This window comes from Nuphar pumila, chromosome 2 (genome assembly GCF_984573655.1).
Source record: "Nuphar pumila chromosome 2, dmNupPumi1.hap1.1, whole genome shotgun sequence".
Classification (NCBI taxonomy): domain Eukaryota; kingdom Viridiplantae; phylum Streptophyta; class Magnoliopsida; order Nymphaeales; family Nymphaeaceae; genus Nuphar; species Nuphar pumila.
In genome coordinates, this window is record NC_143250.1 from 103162036 (window position 1) to 103184018 (window position 21983).

General features: G+C 37.9%; 2 protein-coding genes across 4 annotated transcripts; one reads left to right on the plus strand and one right to left on the minus strand.

Moving 5' to 3' along the window:
* Positions 1-7571: 7571 nt before the first annotated feature.
* On the plus strand, positions 7572-11189 carry LOC149846481 (uncharacterized). 2 transcript variants are annotated; one of them, XM_089998025.1, is made up of 6 exons: positions 7572-7725; positions 8280-8335; positions 8803-8942; positions 9048-9129; positions 9228-9344; positions 10670-11189. In XM_089998025.1, exons 3-6 carry the CDS (start codon positions 8824-8826, stop codon positions 10721-10723), a joined length of 372 nt encoding a protein of 123 aa, XP_089854151.1. In that variant the 5' UTR covers positions 7572-7725; positions 8280-8335; positions 8803-8823; the 3' UTR covers positions 10724-11189. The 2 variants fall into 2 exon arrangements, with proteins under 2 accessions (XP_089854151.1, XP_089854150.1); XM_089998024.1 differs by lacking the exon at positions 8280-8335.
* Positions 11190-14357: 3168 nt separating this feature from the next.
* Positions 14358-21983, minus strand: LOC149846482 (double-stranded RNA-binding protein 4-like). Of its 2 annotated transcripts, none has more exons than XM_089998026.1 (5): positions 21843-21983; positions 21140-21399; positions 19315-19534; positions 18507-19189; positions 14358-14720 (listed from the first exon to the last, which is right to left on the minus strand). In XM_089998026.1, exons 1-4 carry the CDS (start codon positions 21868-21870, stop codon positions 18507-18509), a joined length of 1191 nt encoding a protein of 396 aa, XP_089854152.1. In that variant the 5' UTR covers positions 21871-21983; the 3' UTR covers positions 14358-14720. The 2 variants fall into 2 exon arrangements, with proteins under 2 accessions (XP_089854152.1, XP_089854153.1); XM_089998027.1 differs by having other exon boundaries at positions 14358-14533; positions 21843-21982.

Below are 21983 nucleotides of genomic sequence, written 5' to 3' on the forward strand. Positions count from 1 at the left end.
AACAGTCCGGCTGAGGAGTAAAGCCCCCCCCCCCCCTGCGCCAGCCACCATCCGGCGCTTCCAATGGCAGCTTCAGGTATGCTTTGCCCATGTTGTTTTTACATTTTCTGTCTTTGTGTGCAGATTGAACCCAATAATGGATTATGGGCCCACGCTTTTGCGTCATGCTGCATTTTATACCCCTATGATGCAGCGATTTTTTGGCAATCAGGTCCCTGTCCGACTACACGACGTCGGTGTCTCCCCCTTTAAGAAAACAACCCTATAGGGTTCACGGAGGGAGGTGCATCGTTGTGCCAGACGCTTTCTCTGTCAGGTTTTGTGAATACCCAACATTATGTCGATCGTTTTTCGAAATGCCCAAATCGAAAATTTTTACAGGTCACCGGCGGGTGCTTTCCTTTCTTCTACAAGGAGCCTTCCGGAATCAACGTCGATTGATGGCCATGAAGGAGGCAGTCAGTTGATCTTCACTGGCAGTGAAGATCGACGGGCTGATCGTGGTCGCCGGCTCCCGATCGCCGCCCATTTTGGTTTCCCTGTTGCGGCACTGCCTTTTCTTTCTATGGTCAATTAGAACAGGGTGAAGGCCACCCCCTTTTTCATCTGCAACTGATGTCTCCAGTGACATCTTCGGGCGATGAGGTTTCGAAAGGGGGTAGCGACGGTGATCCTTCAAGAAGAAAAAGAAAATCGAAAAGTGGATTCAGGGTTTCTGAAACCCTAATTCGTAAAACAGGATTTTATAGTTTCAGATCGGATCCAAACCCGTCCCACCTGAACCGATCCATGAGGATCACTGGATCGGGTATATGCTTTGGGTGAGGGATCCTGTTTTTCTCAGATATCCAGATCCATGTCATTTTCAGATCGGGATCGAGTCTATAATTGGATCAGAACCCAACTTACCTGTACCGATCCATAAAGGTTCTTTGGATCGGATCCGGTTCTCGGGTAAGAGACCCAAGACCCTTGCAACCCAGACCCATTTTTTTTGGATTCGGGTCAGGTTTATAGAACTCGATCTGGACTTTGGATCTGTATCTAATCCATACTGTTTCACTGGATCGGGTCACTATTTTAGATCCAAATCTGTAGATTCGTTCCAACCCATAAAGCTACCGGGTTGGATCTGGATACAGGGTTGCGGATTACAGTACCCAAGTCCAAATGTCCCTGGATCGGATTCGAAAAAATTGGATCTAGTTCTATCTTTGTCAAATCCAGAACCCGGTTGAACCGGGTTATATGGTTCTGGATCTGGAAAATCTGACAGAACCAGATCCATTGATCTGTAACGGTAACAGTGAACCGGTTCAACCATTTCACTGGATTTCTAAACTATTTCAGGCCATTCAGGAACCAGTTCTCAGTCAATTGGATCTAGTTCGGAGTTTCTGAGACCGGTTCAGACTGTTATAGACCCGGTTCAAGGATTTTATAATCGGTTCATTCAGTTTTAGGACCAGTTTCATGGGTCTTTCTACCGGTTCATCCAGTTTTAGGATCGGTTCATGGGTCTTTCAACCAGTTCGTGAGGTTTTAGAACCGGTTCAGGGGTTTTTATAATTGGTTCATTCAGTTTTAGGACCGATTTCATGTGTCTTTCGATCGGTTCATTTAGTTTTAGGACCGGTTTCATGGGTCTTTCGACTGGTTCATTCGATTTTAGGACCAGTTCATGGGTCTTTTGATCGGTTCATGCGGTTTTAGGACCGGTTCAAGGGTTTTTCACCGATTCATTATGTTTTGGATACTCATTTCATGAGCGTAAGCATCAAGTTGCAGCATGTTAAAGTTCTTATTTTGATAACATGTTCATTTATTTATAATTGTGCATGTATGAATGAATGTATAATATTGGCATCAAGGATAGTTAGATGACTTAGTATATTCACGTCACCAAAGTGACTGAATACACGTATGTTGTAAAAAAAATTTAGTATTGTCATACAGTTTTATCCAATATAAACATTATACTTAGATTCGTGAAATGATGAACGACCCAAAGGAAGTTTTATCGTGTTTGAAATTTAAGTAGGGTAAAATAAGGTAAATGTGTCTAGATACATCACACATGTGTATCCAAAGGTACTTTATGTTGATGGTCTAACTTCACAAGAACCTTAGTTTTATCAAATATGGTCGGTAGGCGAAGTAGTTTTGTGTGTTGGAGCTCTTACCAAAGTAAGGCTTCAATGACCCCCTGCACTCGCTTGAAAATAAGCATATTAAGGGACTTTATTCATTTACTTTTTTCATTAAGTTTTGTCTCATACCAATGCCTTTTGATACATGTCTTTTGTCATGCAGTTTCTAGTCCTATGATTTTAGATGGCTTTAGTTGTATTCACTTTCTAGATGGATCAAATTTTAGTGATTAGAAAGAGATTGTTCTCTTTACATTAGGGTATATTGATTTATATTTGACCCTAAGGATAGATGAATTTGCTGCCCTGACTGATCAAAGCATTGTTGATCAAAAGAGTGCTTTTGAGAAGTGGGAGCGTTTGAATAGGCTTAGCATGTTGCTTCTGCAATCTAAGGTAGTTAAGAATATTCAAAGTGTCATCCTGCAATGTAGAGTAGTGAAAGAATTCTTGAGTGCTATTGAAGCACAATTCGTGAGTTCAAATAAAGCCAAAGCCAATACCCTGATGTCAAAGCTCATATCTATGAAATATACTGGAGGGAGAAACATTCGTCAGCATATTTTGTAGATGAGAAATATAGTGTCTCAGCTGAATGACATGAAGCTGACCATTTATGATTCTTTCCAAGTGCATTTAGTTCTAGCATCTTTACCCTTGGAGTACGGACCTTTCAAAATCTCTCACAACACACATAATGATGAATAAACGTTTAATGAACTTATATTCAAGTGTGTTGAAGAATAAGAGAGATTGAAAGGAGAGAAGGTGCAGAGTGCACGTATGTCTTCTCATGCACCCGAGATAGGACCGAAGATGAATGCATTCAAGAAAAATACTAGGAAGAAGCCAACAAGGGATAAGACATCCCAAGGTAAGCAATCTGACCCTGCTCTCATAAAGTGCTTCTTTTGCAAGAAGAAAGGAACACAAGAAGACAGATTGCATAAAGTACAAGAAGTGATTGGAAAAGAAAGGTAATTTGTCATTTGTTTCTCATGAATGTAATTTATTAAAAATTCCTGAAAATAGCTGGTGGATTGATTCTGGTGCTATTGTTCATATTTTCAACTGTCTACAATTTTTCTTGAGCAGAAGGGAACCAACAATGTATGAGAAGAGCATCTATTCGGGAAACAAGATGTGTTTGCATGTAAAGGGTGTTGGGACCTGTAGGATTACTTTAGATACAGCCATATATTTAGATCTTCACGATGTCTTTTATATTTCATCATACAGTAGAAACTTAATTTCAATTTCAAAATTGGATAAATTTGGATATTGTTTTAAGTTTGAAAATTTCAAGTTATTCATTTACAGAAATTCAATTGAAATTGGCTTTGCATCAGTTTATGATGGTTTGTATAAATTAAACGTGAAGATCCAAACTCAAGAGTCTTTGACTTCTGAATACACATTGGTTGGGAATAAACGTAGCATGATTAATAATAAATCCTACATGCTTTGGCATCAAAGATTGGGTCATATCTCTGAAAAGAGAATAAAGAGACTCGTAAATGAAAGGATCTTGAAATCTCTAGATTTTACAGACAATGACCCATGTGTTGATTGCATAAAGGCTAAGAATACAAACACATATAAAGAGGATGTCAAACGTAGCACTGAGATATTTGAGATAGTCCATACGGATATATGTAGACCATTTTTCCTCTGTTACACAGGCGAAAAATATTTCATCACCTTTATTGATGACTATTCTCGGTATATGTATCTCTACTTAATCTTTAAAAAATCTGATATTTTTCAGATGTTTAAGAAATTTAAGAAAGAAGTAGAGAAACAAACCGATAAAGTTATTAAAATAGTCAGGTTTGATAGAGGTGGCAAATATTATAGTAAGTTTACTAAGATGAGGCAAAGAGAAGGATCATTAGAGTAATTTCTCAAAGAAGAAGGCATTGTGTCCCAATATACCATGCCTAGTAGTGTCTATCAAAACGGTGTAGCTGAAAGGAGAAATCGAACGCTTAAAGAAATGGTTAGAGCTATGTTGAATTATTTAACACTTCCCATTAAGTTGTGGGGTAAGCCTTAAGGACAGATGTGCATATTTTAAATAAGGTACCTACAAAATTTGTGCCTAAAATTTCTTACGAGTTGTGGATAGATAGAAAATCATCTTTGTCTTATATGCACATATGAGGATGTCCTGCAGAGGCTAAGTTGTATAACCCCCACATTAAAGCCTTTGATCCAAGAACAACCAATGGATATTTCATTGGTTATCTAGAAAGATCAAAAGTATACAAGTTTTATTGCCCATCTCACTCACCATAAATTATTGAAACGGATAAGGCAAAATTCTTAAAAGATGGTTTAGTAGGATTAAATGCAATTCAAAACCTTGGTTTTAAGGAAGTAAAGGATCTAGTTTCATCACCTATTAAGGAAAATACCAAAATATATCACATTATTATTCCTAATAATGATGTGGTTGATCACCCGGTTGTTGATGCACAAATCCAAAGTGAACCTATTGTGAACAATGCGGAAGAGCACGAACAGGATTATCAGGTTCATTCTGAGCATGAAGAACGACCCATTTGGAGATCCATAGGAATTAGGAGATCTGCCATACATCCTGATTATGTGGTGTGCTGTCAGGAGCCTGGTGATTTCATAGATATAGATGATGACTCGTTGACCTTTATGGAAGTTGTGGAAAGCAAACAATCTACACACTAGATAGAAGTCATGAAAGAAGAGTTAGACTCTATGACTATGAATCAAGTGTAGGATCTTGTCGAGTTACCTAAGAGAGTAAAACCCGTAGGGTGTAAATGAGTCTTTAAGACCAAGAAGGATTTCAAAGATAGTATAGAAATACATAAGGCAAGATTGGTTGCTAAAGGATTCACCTAGATGTAGGGCATAGACTATAATAAGACATTTTCTCTTGTCTCAAGTAAAGAGTCAATGGGAATAATTTTGGCCCTTGTAGCTCATTATGACTTGGAGCTACATCAGATGAATGTAAAAATAGTGTTCCTCAACGAGGATCTGAATGAAGAGGTATATATGGATCAACCTCTTGGTTTCTCTGAAAATGATCGTCTAGTTTGCAAGCTCAACAAATCTATGTATGGACTTAAACAGGCCTCCCGACAGTGGTATATTAAATTTTCCAAGTCATTGTGACTTTCAGGTTTACAGAAAACATTATTGATCAATGTATATACCTTAAGAAAAGTGGGTGTAAGTTCATTATATTGATGTTATATGTGGATGATATTTTGCTTGCAACCAACGATATAAAGTTGTTTTCAGAGACAAAACAGTTTCTTGCATCACATTTTTATATGAAAGATATGAGTGAGGCTGCTTATGTACTTGGCATTGAGATCCGTTGAGATAGAGCAAAAGATTTTCTAGGCCTCTCCCAAAGATGCTACATAAATAAGGTGTTAAAGCGATATGGGATGGAGAATTGTTCTCTTAGTTCAACACCCATATCAAAATATGATAAGTTGAGCCTAAAAGATTATCCACTAGACGATATTCACAAAACACAGATGAGTGTTTATCCATATGCATCAGTTGTTGGCAGCTTGCAATACGCGCAGACTTGTTCTCGTTCAGATATTTCTTTCACAGTAGGAGTGTTTGGTAGATTTCAGTCTAACCTAGGCATACCCCATTGGAAGGTTGCCAAGAAAGTCTTGCGGTATTTGCAATGGACAAAAGACTATATGTTAACGTATCATAAAGTTGATCACATCGAGGTCATTGGCTACTCAGATGTGAACTTAGGAGGATCCCTTGATAGTAGAAAATCCACTACTGGGTACATCTTCTTACTTGTTGGGGGCGCGATCTCTTAAAGGAGTGGGAAGCAGTCGACCACTATTGCTCACACCATGGAGGCAGAATTTATAGCATTGTACGAGACCACCTCGCAGGCCATATGGTTGAAGAACTTCATATCACAGTTAAAGGTAGTTGATTTCATTGAGAAGCCACTAAAAGTCTACTGTGATAATGAAGCTATGGTGTTCTTTTCGAACAACAACAAAAGTACTATATCATGCAAGCATATGGAGCTAAAGTATTTTGTTGTTAAAAAAAAAATAGAAAATCATCTAGTGCATATTGTTAATATTGGTACTAAAGAGATGATTATTGATCATTTACTAAAGGGCTAGCACCGGGATTATATTCTGAACATGTTTCGAGAATGGGTTTGTTAAACTCTTTTTGACATATGCATATGAATAAAGTTATCACATTTAGTTCATTGATTCTCGTTATTATTTTTGTTGTTAATCTCATAAGGATTAGAGATTCAACTAAGGATCTACACAATAGATTATAAAGGCCAATCTATTCATCAAGTCATTCCCATACAGTTTTCTGGTTAAGGGTTTATCGTTGGAACAAGTGGAAGAATATTGGGATAAACCACCAGCTAGTGATGGTGGTTACCCACGATGTGGATACCCCTCACGGAAGATGCTTCTTCTGATAAACTCGCACAGAATCAAGGGAGAACAGTTATGCAAATTGTTCCCACTCTGTGCCTATAAAAGGGGTATCATGAGCGGCCCCCTAATAAGGTGAAAAATACAGAGGAAAAACAAAAATTGAAAACAGGTCGAGAGACTTACCTTTCATTTGGTGTTTTTCCATCCGGTGAGGGAACGGTGATTCTGCTCACTGACTGTATCCAAAAGCATGTGCTCGTGGAGGGCAGCAGTCCGGCCGAGGAGTGAAGCCCCCCTTACGCTAGCCACCATCTGGTGCTTCCAATGGCAGCTTCATGTATGCTCTGCCCATGTTGCTTTTGCATTTTCTGTCTTTGTGGGCCGGCTGAACCCAACACCCATAGGTTTCAAATTCGTGACGTCGTATCAACTCCAGACAAACTTTTGGTTTTCAAGTCTTTGGCACGTAAAATGAAATAAAATAAATTTAAAATGATGCCCACAAGGCTCAGCTCATCAAGGGTAACTTGTGAATGTCACCAAGATGACTCGATGTCACGAGTTCCAAACCCATAAATGGCGTCCCTTGCCCCAAGATCAAAGCTAGATGTACTCTCCGGTGGGCAAGGGGGTCTTCAGGGATTTTACCAACAGCAGGAATGTGCGGTAGGTGATGGAGGAATTTTTCTATTAATAAAATTAAATTAAAAGAATTATAAGAACTCTAGAAAAAGGTAATTCCCACTAATAGGTAAAACTTGGACGATCAGAACATATCCGTTGTTTCATACTCTTGCTTATGAAAGAGGTTCTCTTTTGTAAGAAAGAGAGCTTTTGCCTAAAAAAAGTGAAACAAACATTTTCATGAGAAATATGTGCCAGGGTCCACATGATAAATGCCAAAAAAGAAACTTTTCTATGAAAATGGATGCACACCTCTAAGAACCACTTTCTCTCCTACGCCTCCCTGTCAAGGTAAAGTGGTCTCCCTTTAGGTGGGCGGTGTAACAAACGCACCCTTCCAAGTTTATTTATCCTAAAGCCGGTGCTCGTTGTTGCCCGCCCAAGGGTCTGCCCTGGTCGACCTTCCTCCTTGGTTGGCTCTACGGCCACTTCGTTCCAAATTTGTCACGGTAAATCTCTCTCTCTCTCTCTCTCTCTCCTTTGGTTTTTTTTCATTATGGTTCTCGTGAAGGGTTGGGTCAATGATTGCCAAGCTACCTCTGATACATGGACTTACACAGGCCAAGCCAAAGCTATTTGGTGGTTGGGTTGAGAATTGGTTTGTTTGAATCGTCTACACTAGGTGTTTGGTAAAATGATTGAAAGAAATGTAGTATCCCGTAATGCCATTGTTGATGGATGCACTAAAATTGAGAGTATGCGAGGCAAATTCTTTGTCTGTTGCTGTTCTTTATTATGGGCTTCTGAAGAAGGAGAAGTTGCATGTCAATTGTTTGATGAAATGCAGAGATGACATCTCATGGATTAGCATGACTATATTTTACATCCATTTTGACTGTTAATTTTTATTGTATTTTCTGTGGCTAGAGTTCCACTAGTGCTAATTTCTAGCTGAAAAAGCTTTTCAAGTTAAGAATATGAACCTTGGCTGTGATTTAATTCACAAGAAAGTTAAAAGATCAAACAGATTGGTAACTGAAGATCTTTTTTAAATTTTCCATAGTGCTTCCATTAAGTGGCTCTTGTGTTGCACCATGGTCTTGGGAGGGTAATTAAAAGGTACCTTTTGCAAATTCTCTGTTTAAATTGCTTGTTATAACATGTAATTTATTGGCAGCCATAAGAAAACCAACACCAGGATTTTGGGGTAACCTACAAAACACGCACATAATTAAAGCCTGGATATTATTTTCTAGGTTTTAAGATACGTTCAAAGCTATAGGTTTTCAGAATCTAAAAAGGCAAGGTTCTAAAAATCTGTAAAAGTACAAAAACCAGAAAATCAAATATTTGGTTTTGCATAACCCATCCAAAAATCTGGGATAAGCTAGGATTTTCCATTTTGGGGAATGACATAATCCGCTGACTTATCCACTTTTATTGGATGAGTAAATGCACCACTGCCATGTCCCTGAAAAGTGGAAAAGAAAAAGAAAAGAAAGGAAAACATTCTCAATGGGAAAATTGAAATGGCTCAAGACCATAGTGAAACCTTTGGATTGCTAATACTGTGGCTTATTGATCAGAGGTATTGTGTATTCCAAGCAATGTCAGTGCTGGAGTCGTGCAAACAAATTCTAAAGATCCAGAAATTCAGGAGGCTTGTTTCATATACTGGATTCTACTGCTTCGTGGCCGTTTTGAGCTATGCATACACCAGCAACACGTGAGTTCCTTCTTGTTGGTCCTGTGTTCATGACAACAATTTTCCCTTCTATTAGTTTTATGCAATCTAAAAGTTTACCTGACGTTTTCATGCTCAAAATTGCAGGACGAGAGCAGGAATTTCCAGAGCAGACCAGTTCTATGCTTCTTTTCCTGCTGGAACAGAGCTGCTGACTGACAATGCAAAGGTTGGCATTGCGATTCACGCCAATTTTGTTCATTTGTTTCCTTTGATGGTTGTTCTTTTCTGTGTTCACTTATTGGGTATTTGCTTTGTCATCTTTAGTTATATAAAGCTGCCCTTGGCAATGTGTTTGAGGAGGAGGAATGGGGTCCCATAGAGTTCTCTATCATGGCCAAACATTTTGATCGGCAAGGGAAGCCACCTTACGCATACCATGCTGTATGATTTTTATTTCTACTTGCTTGCTCTTCAATACTTATTCACATAATCTAATTTGTTCGCTCTCCCTTTCCTTTTTTTATTATGTAACTGTGATAGGTGTTAATTATCCTTTGTTTGCATCATAGCTGCATGGAAACTCTATTTTTCCCTGTCTCATTTCAGGCATACCATTACTTGGTACTAGCATGAAACTAGTTTCAAAAACACTGAAACCAGTTTCAGAAACACCAAGAAACTTGTTTCTAAATGCATATAAAGCTCATCTCTAAGAATATAGGTAATTGGTCCCTTGTACAAGTGAAACCAGTACCAAACCTGGTTTCATCTGGAATGGTGGTAGTCATTGTATTCCTCTCAAATAAGATGAATAATAGGACCTCCACAATCACTCATAAACCATTCATATATATGTAGATCTATCTTGCTTCCATTAAAACCATCAGCTGGCTTCTCTCACTTCCATTGAGGCTGTCATGGGAGGGTTTTTTTTTCTTTAATCTAAACTTGATTTTTGTACTTTAATATTAATTGCATAGTTGAGATTTGAGAATGCACACAAGATATCATGCTCATAGTTGCATGTACTTTTCACAAAATCTTTCAAGAGGCAACCTTTACGTCATTGACAAATTATCTTGAGATTGTTTGATTATCGTCTTAAAAAATTTTTGCTTTTACATTTAGCTTGAGACATTGGCTCATTGCTATAGCTATAGATGCTGAAATTATGTGATACTTTAATTTTTAAAGTTAGTACTTTTCCTTTTATTCTTAGCATTTCTTTTATTTCAACATATATGATGTCATTATTCTTACAACACAAATGTTGAAGCTAATTTCCACAAACTTGTGTCAGTTTTATTAGAAACATGTACCATCATCAAGGAAACCATGTACCAAAACCTCGTATCAATGTCTATTAGAAATTCGTACTACAATTTTTAGATGCACGTTTCAATGAAATTGTACCCGAAACTTCTGAGGTCTTACATACCTGTACCCGTCTCTGGCAACTATGGTTTGCATTAGAGGTCTTCTTTTTAGCCTGCACAGTGGAAAATTCTTTTATAACGAAGAAGTGTTTATGGCAGATGAACACAATTGTGCAATCTTCCATATCATTGATAGTAAAATCTTCACTTGATTTGTACATCTTCCTTTTGTTCTTATAATGAACAGAATCTGCAATCTAGAGCCCAAGATACATGATTTTGTTTGGAAACTCTCAAGTGAAATACTAAAGTGGAGTCTTGTTTGGATGCATTGTTTGATTGTTGGACATATAGGTTCCTATTTGACGTGGTTGTTTTCTATGTATCCAGCAACACATGGCGCATCTTCTTTCTCATGGACAGCTTGATGGGAGTGACTCGTAAGGTGGATTTTCAGAGAGAGACAGAGCAATGTGTTGAATGCAGCATTTCAAACTGTGGCTGCCTTTTTTTATTGTATGCAATTTAAACAACTTTATACAGCAGTAGCAAAACTGAAAGATTGTCCTTATGAGTCCAAATAGATCTCTATGATGCACAGAGCAGCTAATGTCAGTGATCATCTGATAATTGGGTTCTACAACTATGGTAGTCATCATCTTGATACATACAGCCACTTACTGAGTTTTAAGCAGTAGATCTCTCAATTCCTTTTCTTATCAAATTTGGGTTCCAACTTCCAAAGATGGCCTTCTCCATTACTTTCTCCTACCACTTTCTTAGTTGTCTTGCCATGAGAATCCCTGTAGAATTGACTATCAATGTATGCTTTTAGCACAACTTAAATGGTGTATGAATGCAATATATTGGCATGTTATATAAATATGTGAATGAACTCCCCTTGCAGGAACTATAAGATCTTTCCTTTCTTTTTTCTTGCTTTTCTGAAATGATTCTATTGATGCATTTAGATTCAAATTCAGAACTTATACAATACATTTTATTTATCCATTATAGACGGATGCTACAGTTTTAGTTAGATGATCCTCTCTTTTGCTATCCCTCATTATGCAAGAATGTTTATCGTGAAATGGAAGGTTTATTATCCACTAGGTCATTTAAGTAATTTCAGTTACCAGAGGAATAAATTACTCAGATTCAGTTTATGTAATTGATGCCTTGAAATAGTTGATTTTGGTTAGTGGTGAAATCAAAGAGGGACCATGACCTCATTTTCTTAAATTAAGATGCATAGCTTACCCCGTGCATTATGTATTTGGAGTCCTCACTATTTTGTCATCAGGGTGGTTCATCCCGCATACCATCTACAAAGGATCATCCTGGATAGTTTTTGTTGGCCTGTCATTCTATTATATGCTTATTTATGTGTTCCTTTTTATTATAACTATGCTGGTACTTAATTTCAAGAGAGGATCAGGTTATGCCTTGGATGTCGTTCATCTTAAAAATGAATGGCACCCATCAAACAGTAAAGAAGTCTCATCGTGAGCCGTTCATTTTAAATCATTCAGATGTTGTCCATCCGAAACACAAACGACATCGGGAAAAAGAGTGGTCCTTCCAATTGATTGGCCTCTCATTCATACAGGTTTGGTCCTTTGGATGCCGTTCATCTTGAGATCAATGGCATTACCGTCAGAGCTCACTCTGACCTGGTCCCATCTCCTTGATTTCCTGCTGGTATTCCATTCTCATTCAAACAGAAGATATTGTTCTCCATTTCATTCAAACAGAAGATATTTTTCCCTCAAGTTGTTACCTATGGCTTCGGGCGCAGTTTAACAGACTATAGCGTTGATTTGTCACTTTTTATGTGAAAACCTGACCGTCTTCTCACATTTCATGTTTCCCTAATGTGCTTTTTTTCTTTTCTACGTACAAGCATGATGGTAGCCAATTACGATCGAGTATCTTCTTGAGAATCTTAGTTGGATATGTTGTCCACATCATGCAGGAATCGATGGTGCTAACCCATATTTTAGAGGCTTGGATCATGAATCACATCTGCTCGCATCACTTGGTTGAGTCACTTGACGTTTTGGGTTTTGCTCACGTGTGATATGGATACTAAGAGGATATGCAAGTGTTTGGGAGCAGGATTTGAGTGTAGGTATGGGGGGGCGGGGGAGGAATGTGGATTCACTGAATCCCCAACCTGGCTGCTGTTTGAGAGCTCAGATTTGGGAGATGGGAATGAAGATTTTAGTGGAGATGGCCTCCTATCTCCTTATTTCAACTACATTCTCACGAGGATGTAGTTGACAACTCCACTCCAATGACCCATTTCATCACCCCTCCCAACTCTGCTCCAACACTGGCTTCCATAGAGAGACTAAATCCATCAAGGGTTTTCATGCATGACTGAGTCGGGCTGCAAAGCATAAACTTCAAAACTATCATTGCACCCTGAATTCATCTTCTTCCTACTAAGAACTAGAAGTTATGTGCTGGATTAACGTTTGTTGGTGGCTGAAGTTGCAGCTCACTCGCATTCTACAACCATACAAGTTTCAGGCGACAGAATTGAGATGAGGGTTACAGCCATCAAATTTGAAGTCCCATACCTTAGTAGGGAATATCAGCCCTTGCATGGACAATCTCATTCTTGGTTTCTGAATTTCCATGGTAACCACTTCAGTGGTAACCTTGCTAAGCAGAACAGTTGTTTCGTTTTTCAACTTCTGAATTTGAGTACCATTGCAATTAAGGGACGGACTCCAACAAAAACTAGCAGATGCTCGAACATTGTGATTATAGACTCAGCAGAGTAGAGAACCATGGGCAAGATCGCAATACAACTCCAGTTTATGTTCTCTTGTTACTACCAGTCTACGATCCAACCAAGCTATGTGAAAAGCTTGCTGCAGATATATACATTAGATGCTTTTGTGCAGATTTTGGGTATTTGTTTCCGATGGATTCAGTGGCACTATTCCAGAGCTTGCAGAACGTGTTGGAACCTGAAGGCATATAGTCAAGCATAATATCCAAACCAGATCTAGATAGATCTCGATCAAAGATAATCCACACGAATCAAGATCTTTTAAAAATATTATGAGGTCGCTTCAAAGCAGGATCGGAGATCTCTAAGACCCCATTTTTTTCCAAAGACTGTCTTTAAGACAGATGATGCCTTCAACTTGGTATGAACTGAATATGTAAAGGGTTCTTAACATCATTTTCTCCAGAATTAACCAACCCGTTGCACTCCTTGTTTTTGGGATAGAAACAAGATTGGCTTATTTCAAGCCAACCCGGTTGACACCAGCCTAATAAGGGTCTAATTACCTATATGTGAAAATGGTCAATTCAGATGAAGACACCAGTTCTAATAAGAACCGAGTCTAGCCCAAAAGGAACGTTCAAGGGCCCAAACTCAAAAGATGCAATCCAAATTAGATCCCAATAGAATCATATAATCCAAAAGAATTAATGACCCAACATTATTCAAATTCAAGTCAAAATCACGACCAGAATGGATCCGTGTATCCAAAATCTCTCATATGGATTTTCTTGGATGAATGGATACAAACTCTCACCAAGAAATCCAGATCTCATTAAGAATCAAAAGATGCCCACAAAGGCTCCACTCATCTGGTAGGGGCGACTTGTGAATGTCACCAAGTTGACAGGACGTCACAAGATCGAAACCCACGCATGGCGTCCCTTGCTGCAAGGTCGAAGCTGGGCGCACTCCCCGATTTGCAGGGGGCCTCAAGGGTTTTACTAACCGAAGGCCAGCCAATGTGCGATCGGTGTTGGTTTTCCCTTGGATTATCCAAAAGAAAAAAAGAATGGATGAAACCCGTCTCTCTCACACAAAGAGACGCCCAACCCACCTTACATGCCAATTCCTTCTATCTACAAACTAACAGCAACAAAATAGTGAACCCTCTTAGTTAATGCTTCACGCAAAATAGGAAATGATGAGATAAGCACAACGCAATTAATGGGAAATAGTCTGTTTTATACTTTGGAAAGAAAGAAATAAAAAAAATTCATCGCCCCAAGCCTATCATCATCTCGAAAATGAATATATAGAGTGACATCATTGCTCTAAAGCCAAAACCCATTTCAGCTTGCCACCTTATGATGAAACAGTATCCTAAGAGTTACAGCTAGTTATGACATCAAACGAAAACACTCTGCAAGTAATGCAGTGCATGCATCCTTAGTAAGAGCAACAAAATGAAAACAAGCCCTCAAGCAATTGCATTCATCCAGCAAAAAGCACTGCAAGAAAACAGAAAACCACAGAAAAAAGTTAGCTACTACTTAGTACCCTTAGAGACATATACCAGTGCACGAATAGGCTTGTTAGCAAATTCCACTATTAACAAGGACTTGTTGCCTCTATATCCCTTTCCTCGATCCATGACAACAATTTATTCTTTTACAAAAAGCAGCATCATGACATTACCTGAAATTGCCAAGGTAAAGAGATAAGACTACAACAACAACAACTACGCCTTCATCCCAAAACAATTGGGGTCAGCGAGTAAAGAGATAAGACTAGCATCTTAAAAAGACTAAACTGTAAATTGTTTGCTAGATCAAACTAAATGAACAAGCTCAAAAAATGAATCAAACATATTGAACTGGAAAATGTGATCTAAAATACGGCTCAAGCAAAAAAATGAATGAAAATAGGACAAAAAATATGAGAAGGCAAAAAAGTTCTTGTTGCATTCACCTGCAATCACGTATTGTAAGTTAACTGCGAAAGGTAATTGAGTTGTACAAAATATGCCAAGAAAGCAGATAGTTGACATTTAGATACAGCATGCAATTTCACAGTTAGGGGTGTAACTGGGTCGGTTCGGGTTGGCTCAGCCCAATCTAATTCAGGTTCAGGTATGGCTGAAATTTGTGGACCCATATGGGTTAACAGGTTCGGTATGTATGTGGTCGACTATAATCAGGTAAAAGAATAAGACACAGATCCATCATCCAACCCATTTTGACTCGGGTCTGGGTTTGGCTGAAAAGACCCATATGGGTTAACAGGTTCAGGTTTCAACTAGGGTCTCAATATAATTGGTATTCTAAACCTAATTACCTGCCATTAAATTATTCTTAATTATATGTTAACAAAAGAGAAGCTTATTAACTATTCTAAACAATAACAGATCGGGTTTCAATGAATTCAGAACAGGTCGGTTCATGTATAAACAATTTTGGGTATATAATCGGTTTGGGTCCGGGTCAGTGTGGATACGAAGCAGGTTTGGGTTCGATACGGTTCAATTGTAAAGCGGATTCGGGTTTGGGTCAGTTTGGTTTTACATTATGTGAAACCATTTGGGTCGAGTATAAAATGCGGGCCGGGTCCAAGCGGGTTCAGATCTTCATTTATAATACCCAGGACCTGGCCCAAACTCATATGTCTATTAAAATCCGGTTGGGTCGGCTATAATCAGTTAGGGACATTGGGTAGGGTCGAATATATCCGACCTAGTTAAACCTCTCTCTCTCTCTCTTGTTTGATCTCTTCCATTGGTATCTTGTAGGAACATTAACTCCAGCTGATATTTTTTATATTTTCACATTATTAATATGATGGCTTTAAGGTTGAATGAACTAGTAGCCTAGTAGGACAGCAAGGTCGCAAACTCACACTTCATAACAGAGGGGCCTTAAGTTCGATTCTCATGGGGGCTATCTCCAAACTTGCCTATCAAAAAACAATTGATGTCTTGGACTTTGAGTAAGAGTTCGGTGATTGTTATTTGATAAAAGTGTAAATACAAGGTGAATGACAAGTCTAATTGCAATATATGAAATTTTAAAGCATGATTTTTGGTTGAGTGTAAATTCAAAATGTGCTGAAGTATGGCTTTTTGACTAGTGACAATTGTGAGAATAATTCAGAAAATAGGCATCTATCATTTTGATTAGAAAATACACAACAGATAACTAAAGGGGGTCGTGCATACATAACATTTGCTATAGTTCCTTAGCATAGATCTAAAACAATCTTCACAGTGCTATGAATATGTGGATCATGCAGGATGCAACAGATCATTCGTAAAACAATCTTCACAGTGCTATTAAAATGTGGACAATGCAGGGTGCAACAGATCATTTTTTGTGCTCTAAGACGCATATTGATGATGGCAGTTGCTTAAGGGTTTTAGACCTTTGAAGGAGTTGGGTCAAACTCTTAGGAATAAGGATGTTCAGGAGAATCATGCCACCAAAGGTGTTGGGAAGTTGAAAGAGGCAGTTACAGAATTTATGCCTGTCAGTACAAAAAATGATTTGCAAAACCCTCCTGAAGAACAGATATTTGTGGCACACCGGAAGTGGATGCTCCCATTTCTCCAACAGAGCCTAAGGGTAATCAAGGTTGGAGATTATACAAGTTTCTGTATATGATATTATTATCACAAGAAGTTCAGTACATTAGTCTATGAAATTAAAAAGATTTCTCAGAGCAGTTTTATTTGTTTCTTGAGGAAGAAACAGAGGATTGATTTCAACTTCAAAATAAAGCAAAGAAAGACAAAAATGAGATCAACAAGAATGGTAGAAGGAATGGAGGGCTCATATCTATTCTACACAAGAAATAGAGACAAAAGCATCTATGTCACATGGATACAGATGCAGATATGGCAAGATGGTCATTTTTATAAATTTTTCAATATAACTAGTATATAGAAGACACTGGAATAGGATTAAAAATGGAGTACCAATGTGACAAGCAAAAAGATACTAGGGAGATATCTATGAATATATAGGACTCTGGTACTTGGATAAGTAACCACTATGATCAGTTACCAAACATTGCAACCATTCATCTAAGCAAAATGCACATAGTTTTGACACTTATTGTCAAACCAAGTGATTGATTCCCTGATCCAAAATGTAGTAAAAAATCAGTACCTACCAAGTTGACTAAATGGGTTGATAAAACCGTTATAAACTAAGTCACACGGACTCGGCTAAAAGGTCAACGCACCCGCGTCGCCCGTACCCGACACGGGTGCGGCTTCGGACACGGGGCGGACACGGTCAACGAAGTGTCAGACTCGGTCAACGCACCGGGGCTGAGTCCGTCCACATTTTGGACTCGGTCAACTTTGACCAAGTCTATTTTTGTCTATTTATTAAAATTAATTTTGGACTCGGTCAACTTTGACCGAGTCTATTTTTGTCCATTTATGATTGTTATATATATATATATATAATTTTTTTATTGTTATTATTGTTATATATATATATATATATTGTCAACTTTGACCGGTCAACTTATTGCTTTAAATTTTACAATCTTATTATTGTTATATATATATATAGTCGTGTCCCCGTGTCCAAAATTTTTGAAATTGCTCCGCACCCATGTGACATAGGTTATAAAGGTGTCAGCAACTCCATAAATCTACCAAAGTTTTTCCAAGATTCGCCTGAATTCTATGTGAAAGAGTCAGTGCCTCAAATTAGATCAACTCAAGTTACTCAAGCAGTAACAAAAATGGGAATAATGAATCTCTACTCCAACACACATCCCACATCAGAACTAAGAAACAAAGTGAAATAGTAAAGGAACAGTCCAGTCATAATGATAGAAAATTATATCCGTTAATAAGTAAACTGACAAAGCATTCAGAATCTCAGAGACTGTAAAATTGCAAGCACAGACCATCAAGCTGATACCTTAATAATCTAGAAGATCCTCTGCAACCTATAAAGCTTTAATACTGTTAAATAAAAAGACCAGAGCCTGCTCATGACCCTCATATCAAGCTACTGAAAATTCCACTTTCCAATTTCCAATTTCCAACTAAATTTTCTGGTAAGATCTATAAATACAGGCAAAAGCTACAAGACGATAGCCATTTAAAAGGATGTTCATTAGCCACCGCATATCCCAGCCCATGCTAATTGTAGCACCTACATGACAGCAACAACTTTAGCAGGTTCAAATGCTTAAAAGTCTCATTCACAATCCAAGATTATAGAACACCATAATGCCAAGACAACTATTGTGAAATCAACAGCTAGGCATTTGAAATATTTAATTCCAGATTTCAGTCCATGACAGGTTATGTAATATGCCACTGGAGAAGTAGAAAGCAAGTAACAGAAAAATTCACTCCTAAGAAATGACAGCCCATGAAAGAAAAAAATTCAAACAAGCAAAAGAACAATAGAAATTGGTACTTAAAAAGGAAAAAGTAAAGGCAATAAGAGAAAAGAAAGACACCTATGACGTGTTATGTTTCAATCTTTTTGATTTTCCTTTAGGACTGCTACTTTCTATGCTTAGACGTCTCCTTGAATCACCAGTGATTAAAGCACTGTCGAGTGGTCCACGTGCGTGCACCACCTCCAATGGCGCCATGCTTCCATGGGTTGATGGTTTTGCTGACACAGCACCTAATGTTTGATTGACTTTTAAAACAAAACCACCCAATGCTTGATTGGATCTTTGAGTTCCATTACCAACTGAATCAGAAGCTTTTTTCTGCAAATTTCTCATATCTAAAGCCATGTCAGTTTCACATGCAGGCACTGCTTCCAATGGAACCTTGCATCCTTGGTTTGCTGATTTTGGTAATGCAGTATTAGTTGCTTCATTCAGTACATCCATTCCATTACCAACCGATCCCTTTTCAGTTGATCCAGAAGTCACTTCACCTGAACACTCAACTTTAGGCTTCTTAAGTTCTGCAATGGGATGTAAAGGAAGTGGCCCCATCCCCTGTTCTGCAGGTAAACCTTCTGAACATGCCACTGGCAAACTACTAATTTGAGAAGGAATCTTTGCTGAAGCCATTGAAACACTTTCCTGATTTCCTTTAGGGGTAGCATTTTTGTTCAAGGAAGCATAAAGCCTATCCTTGGATTTTATAATTTCTGAGAGTAGATTCCTGTGATCAGAGTTACCTGCATAGGTCATTTGAAAATGCTTAAAATAAAGTTTATGGCTCAAAAGTAGAAAAACTTTTCTGTTTCCAAATAAAATGTAAAAGTTCTTCATAAATGATAACATTTAAACTTTAAAGCATTACAAGCTAGTCGAAGGACAGTTTGAATAACTTTTCGTGCAGCCATTTGTTCTGCTTCTTTCTTGCTCTTTGCAGAATCACCAGTGTATGCCACCCCATCAAACACCACGGAAGAGACAAAAGCTGAAATCAGACCTTCAGTTTGGACTGTGGAGTATGATGGTTTCTCCATGTTCATCTTGACCACGAACTCATTAAGGATAGATTTGCAGAATATTGTATCCTGAAGCAAAATATAAAAAACGCATAAACAAAACCAAATGAGTCAATAAAGAAATTAGAGTGCAATATTATATTATGTACATCAACAAAATTTTATTCCATAGACAGCTTTCGCTTTTCTATCAGCATATCTAAATCAGGTAAAATTTTGGAGATGGGTTATTTCTTATCTAATTTGGCCCGAAATTGACCAAATTATTGGGCTTAAGAGCATTCATTCAAATAAACGTCCAACCACCAGTTCTAACCTGTGGCAAAGCCAGATATTGATAGGAGGCATGATGCCCTCCAAGATGGTGCTGACTTGACCAATTTCTGGCCATGCTTATTTCTGACCAACCAACACCAAAATAGTATCAATCAGATGGTTAGATTATTTCTAGTGAAATTGAGTCTAAAGCGATGTTGTCAGTGTCGGAATAGGACCTGTATTGTTTGGCCAACGATTCACTGCCGATTCTAAAGTGAATCGTTCTGAATTGGCCAAAAAATAATTAAAAAACACTAAGTGTCAATCAGAACATGACACGTGTTAAAGCCATTAAAATAATATTAAAGATCAATTTTAAGCTATTTTTTACATTTATTAAAAAATAGCTGATTCAGGTCAGTATCGTACCAATTTTCTGACGATATGATATGTATTGGCCGATTCAGGGCGATACGCACTTATACTGACAACACTGGTCTAAAGTGTATTTTGGTAATCTCTATCAGTTGAACGTTGCTATTATTAATATAAAGCGTTCAATGTGTACTTCAGTTTACAAAATTAGTGTGTTGTACCAAGTGATTCAATGTTGTGCCTAGATCCTACATTCATATCTATGTAATGTAGGAATGAATAAACAGACTTGTAAACCAGATCGCTTATGTAATCAGGACAAAGCTTGATAAAGATGATGATAATAAATAGCTAGAAAATCACAAATATATCTATTGTCAAGATATGAATGCTTTGAACCTCACCGAGGACATGGCATTGGATAGAAATGATTGGAGGAGAAGGATTCATGTGGAAGACCCAGAATGATTTTCTTTGTTGGTTCATATCGCCGACCCCAATTGTTTTTGGATGAAGGCGTAGTTGTTGTTGTTGTTGTATCTATTGTCAAGATGGGAGGTCACCTCTAATGGTATATGACATCAAAACACCTAAGCTATAGCATGAGTTGACCAATTCAGCTATTAGATCTTACCAGGCAACCTTTGTAAAGCACATACAAATCAATTAGTTAATAACAATTTTAGATGAAAATCACAGTAGGTGCTTAAATAGGTGGTTTAAAAAAGAACTTCATAAAATCTCCTTAAACCACAACAATGGTTGACATAATCATAAAGAAAATTAGTATGCCAAGACAAACAAATGAAAATAATGTTTGAAAAAGAAAACACAAACAAAAATGATTATGAATTTTTACTTGATCATCACAATATAAACCCTAAAAGAAAAAAGGAGGTAAAGAGGATAATAAGAATAAAATGAAATCGGAAAGCTTTTACTTCAATAGTTATGCTTAAGAACATACACTTAATTAGTTCAAGGTAACACAAAGCAAAACAGCAATCTACATAATCAATGCCTTACAAGAGTTTGACACACCTGCACTATAATTAAGCTTTCATCCGGCATCCTCTTAGATATAAACTCAAGCGCAACCCTTGCAACATCCTGTTCTGCATCCTTGCGATGGTTGAAACCTTGGTGTGACTGGTAGGTTTCTCCATCAACAGTCACAGTAGCTACAAACAGAGGCGCGTGAGGGAACCCTTGATTAACCGTTTGATATACAGGAAGAGGAAGACCTAATTTTTGAGAATATTCTTGCAAGCGGTTTTTGAACATCGCTGGCACAGGAGCACCTAAACATGATTCAAACGAGATAAATGCCAACTTTTCACCAAAGAAAAAAAAAAGGAAGTTGAGAATACAGATATAAAATACAAGCACATCATACAAAAACCAGCATAGACTAGGTTATATAGAAGACAAACAACTAAAAAAATCTAGAAAAGATACACTACTGAGTCACTTTAAAGCTGACAACAGGCATTTAGGTCACCAAAAACCGGAACTTCTGATACAGTTACAATGTGCGAAACAATTAAGGAGCCGTTTAGATGAGAAATGCCCAAAAATCGGTAACATCAGCGATTTTGTTCCCTTGTTTGGATGACAAAACCCTTAGGGGAAATGGGTGTCTAAGGGTTTATATGTGATAAGTTCATTTTTCGAAGGAAAACAAGAAAAAAAAAAACAAGACAAAAAAGAAGGGAAAAAAAAAAGAAAAGCAACGCGATCTCACCGGAGCTCGATGGTACCGGCGTTTCCATCGCAGAAGATTCTTTCCGGAGGAAGGCTGACGGATTTACCCGCTCTGATCGTCGGAAGTTTTGCAAGGAGAACGACCAACCCACCGGAGTTTTCTCCACCGTGTTCTTTTCTT

Excerpts from the sequence above, each read along its gene's own strand:
- LOC149846481 (XM_089998025.1), top strand. The coding sequence starts at position 8,824 with ATGTCAGTGCTGGAGTCGTGCAAACAAATTCTAAAGATCCAGAAATTC. Across the intron at positions 9,130-9,227 it reads TGCTGACTGACAATGCAAAG|TTATATAAAGCTGCCCTTGG; the intron begins GTTGGCATTGCG and ends TGTCATCTTTAG. Across the intron at positions 9,345-10,669 it reads CACCTTACGCATACCATGCT|CAACACATGGCGCATCTTCT; the intron begins GTATGATTTTTA and ends CTATGTATCCAG.
- LOC149846482 (XM_089998026.1), bottom strand. The coding sequence starts at position 21,870 with ATGGAAACGCCGGTACCATCGAGCTCCG. Across the intron at positions 21,400-21,842 it reads GCCGGTACCATCGAGCTCCG|GTGCTCCTGTGCCAGCGATG; the intron begins GTGAGATCGCGT and ends AATCATGTTTAG. Across the intron at positions 19,535-21,139 it reads AAAGCTTAATTATAGTGCAG|GATACAATATTCTGCAAATC; the intron begins GTGTGTCAAACT and ends ATTTTGCTTCAG.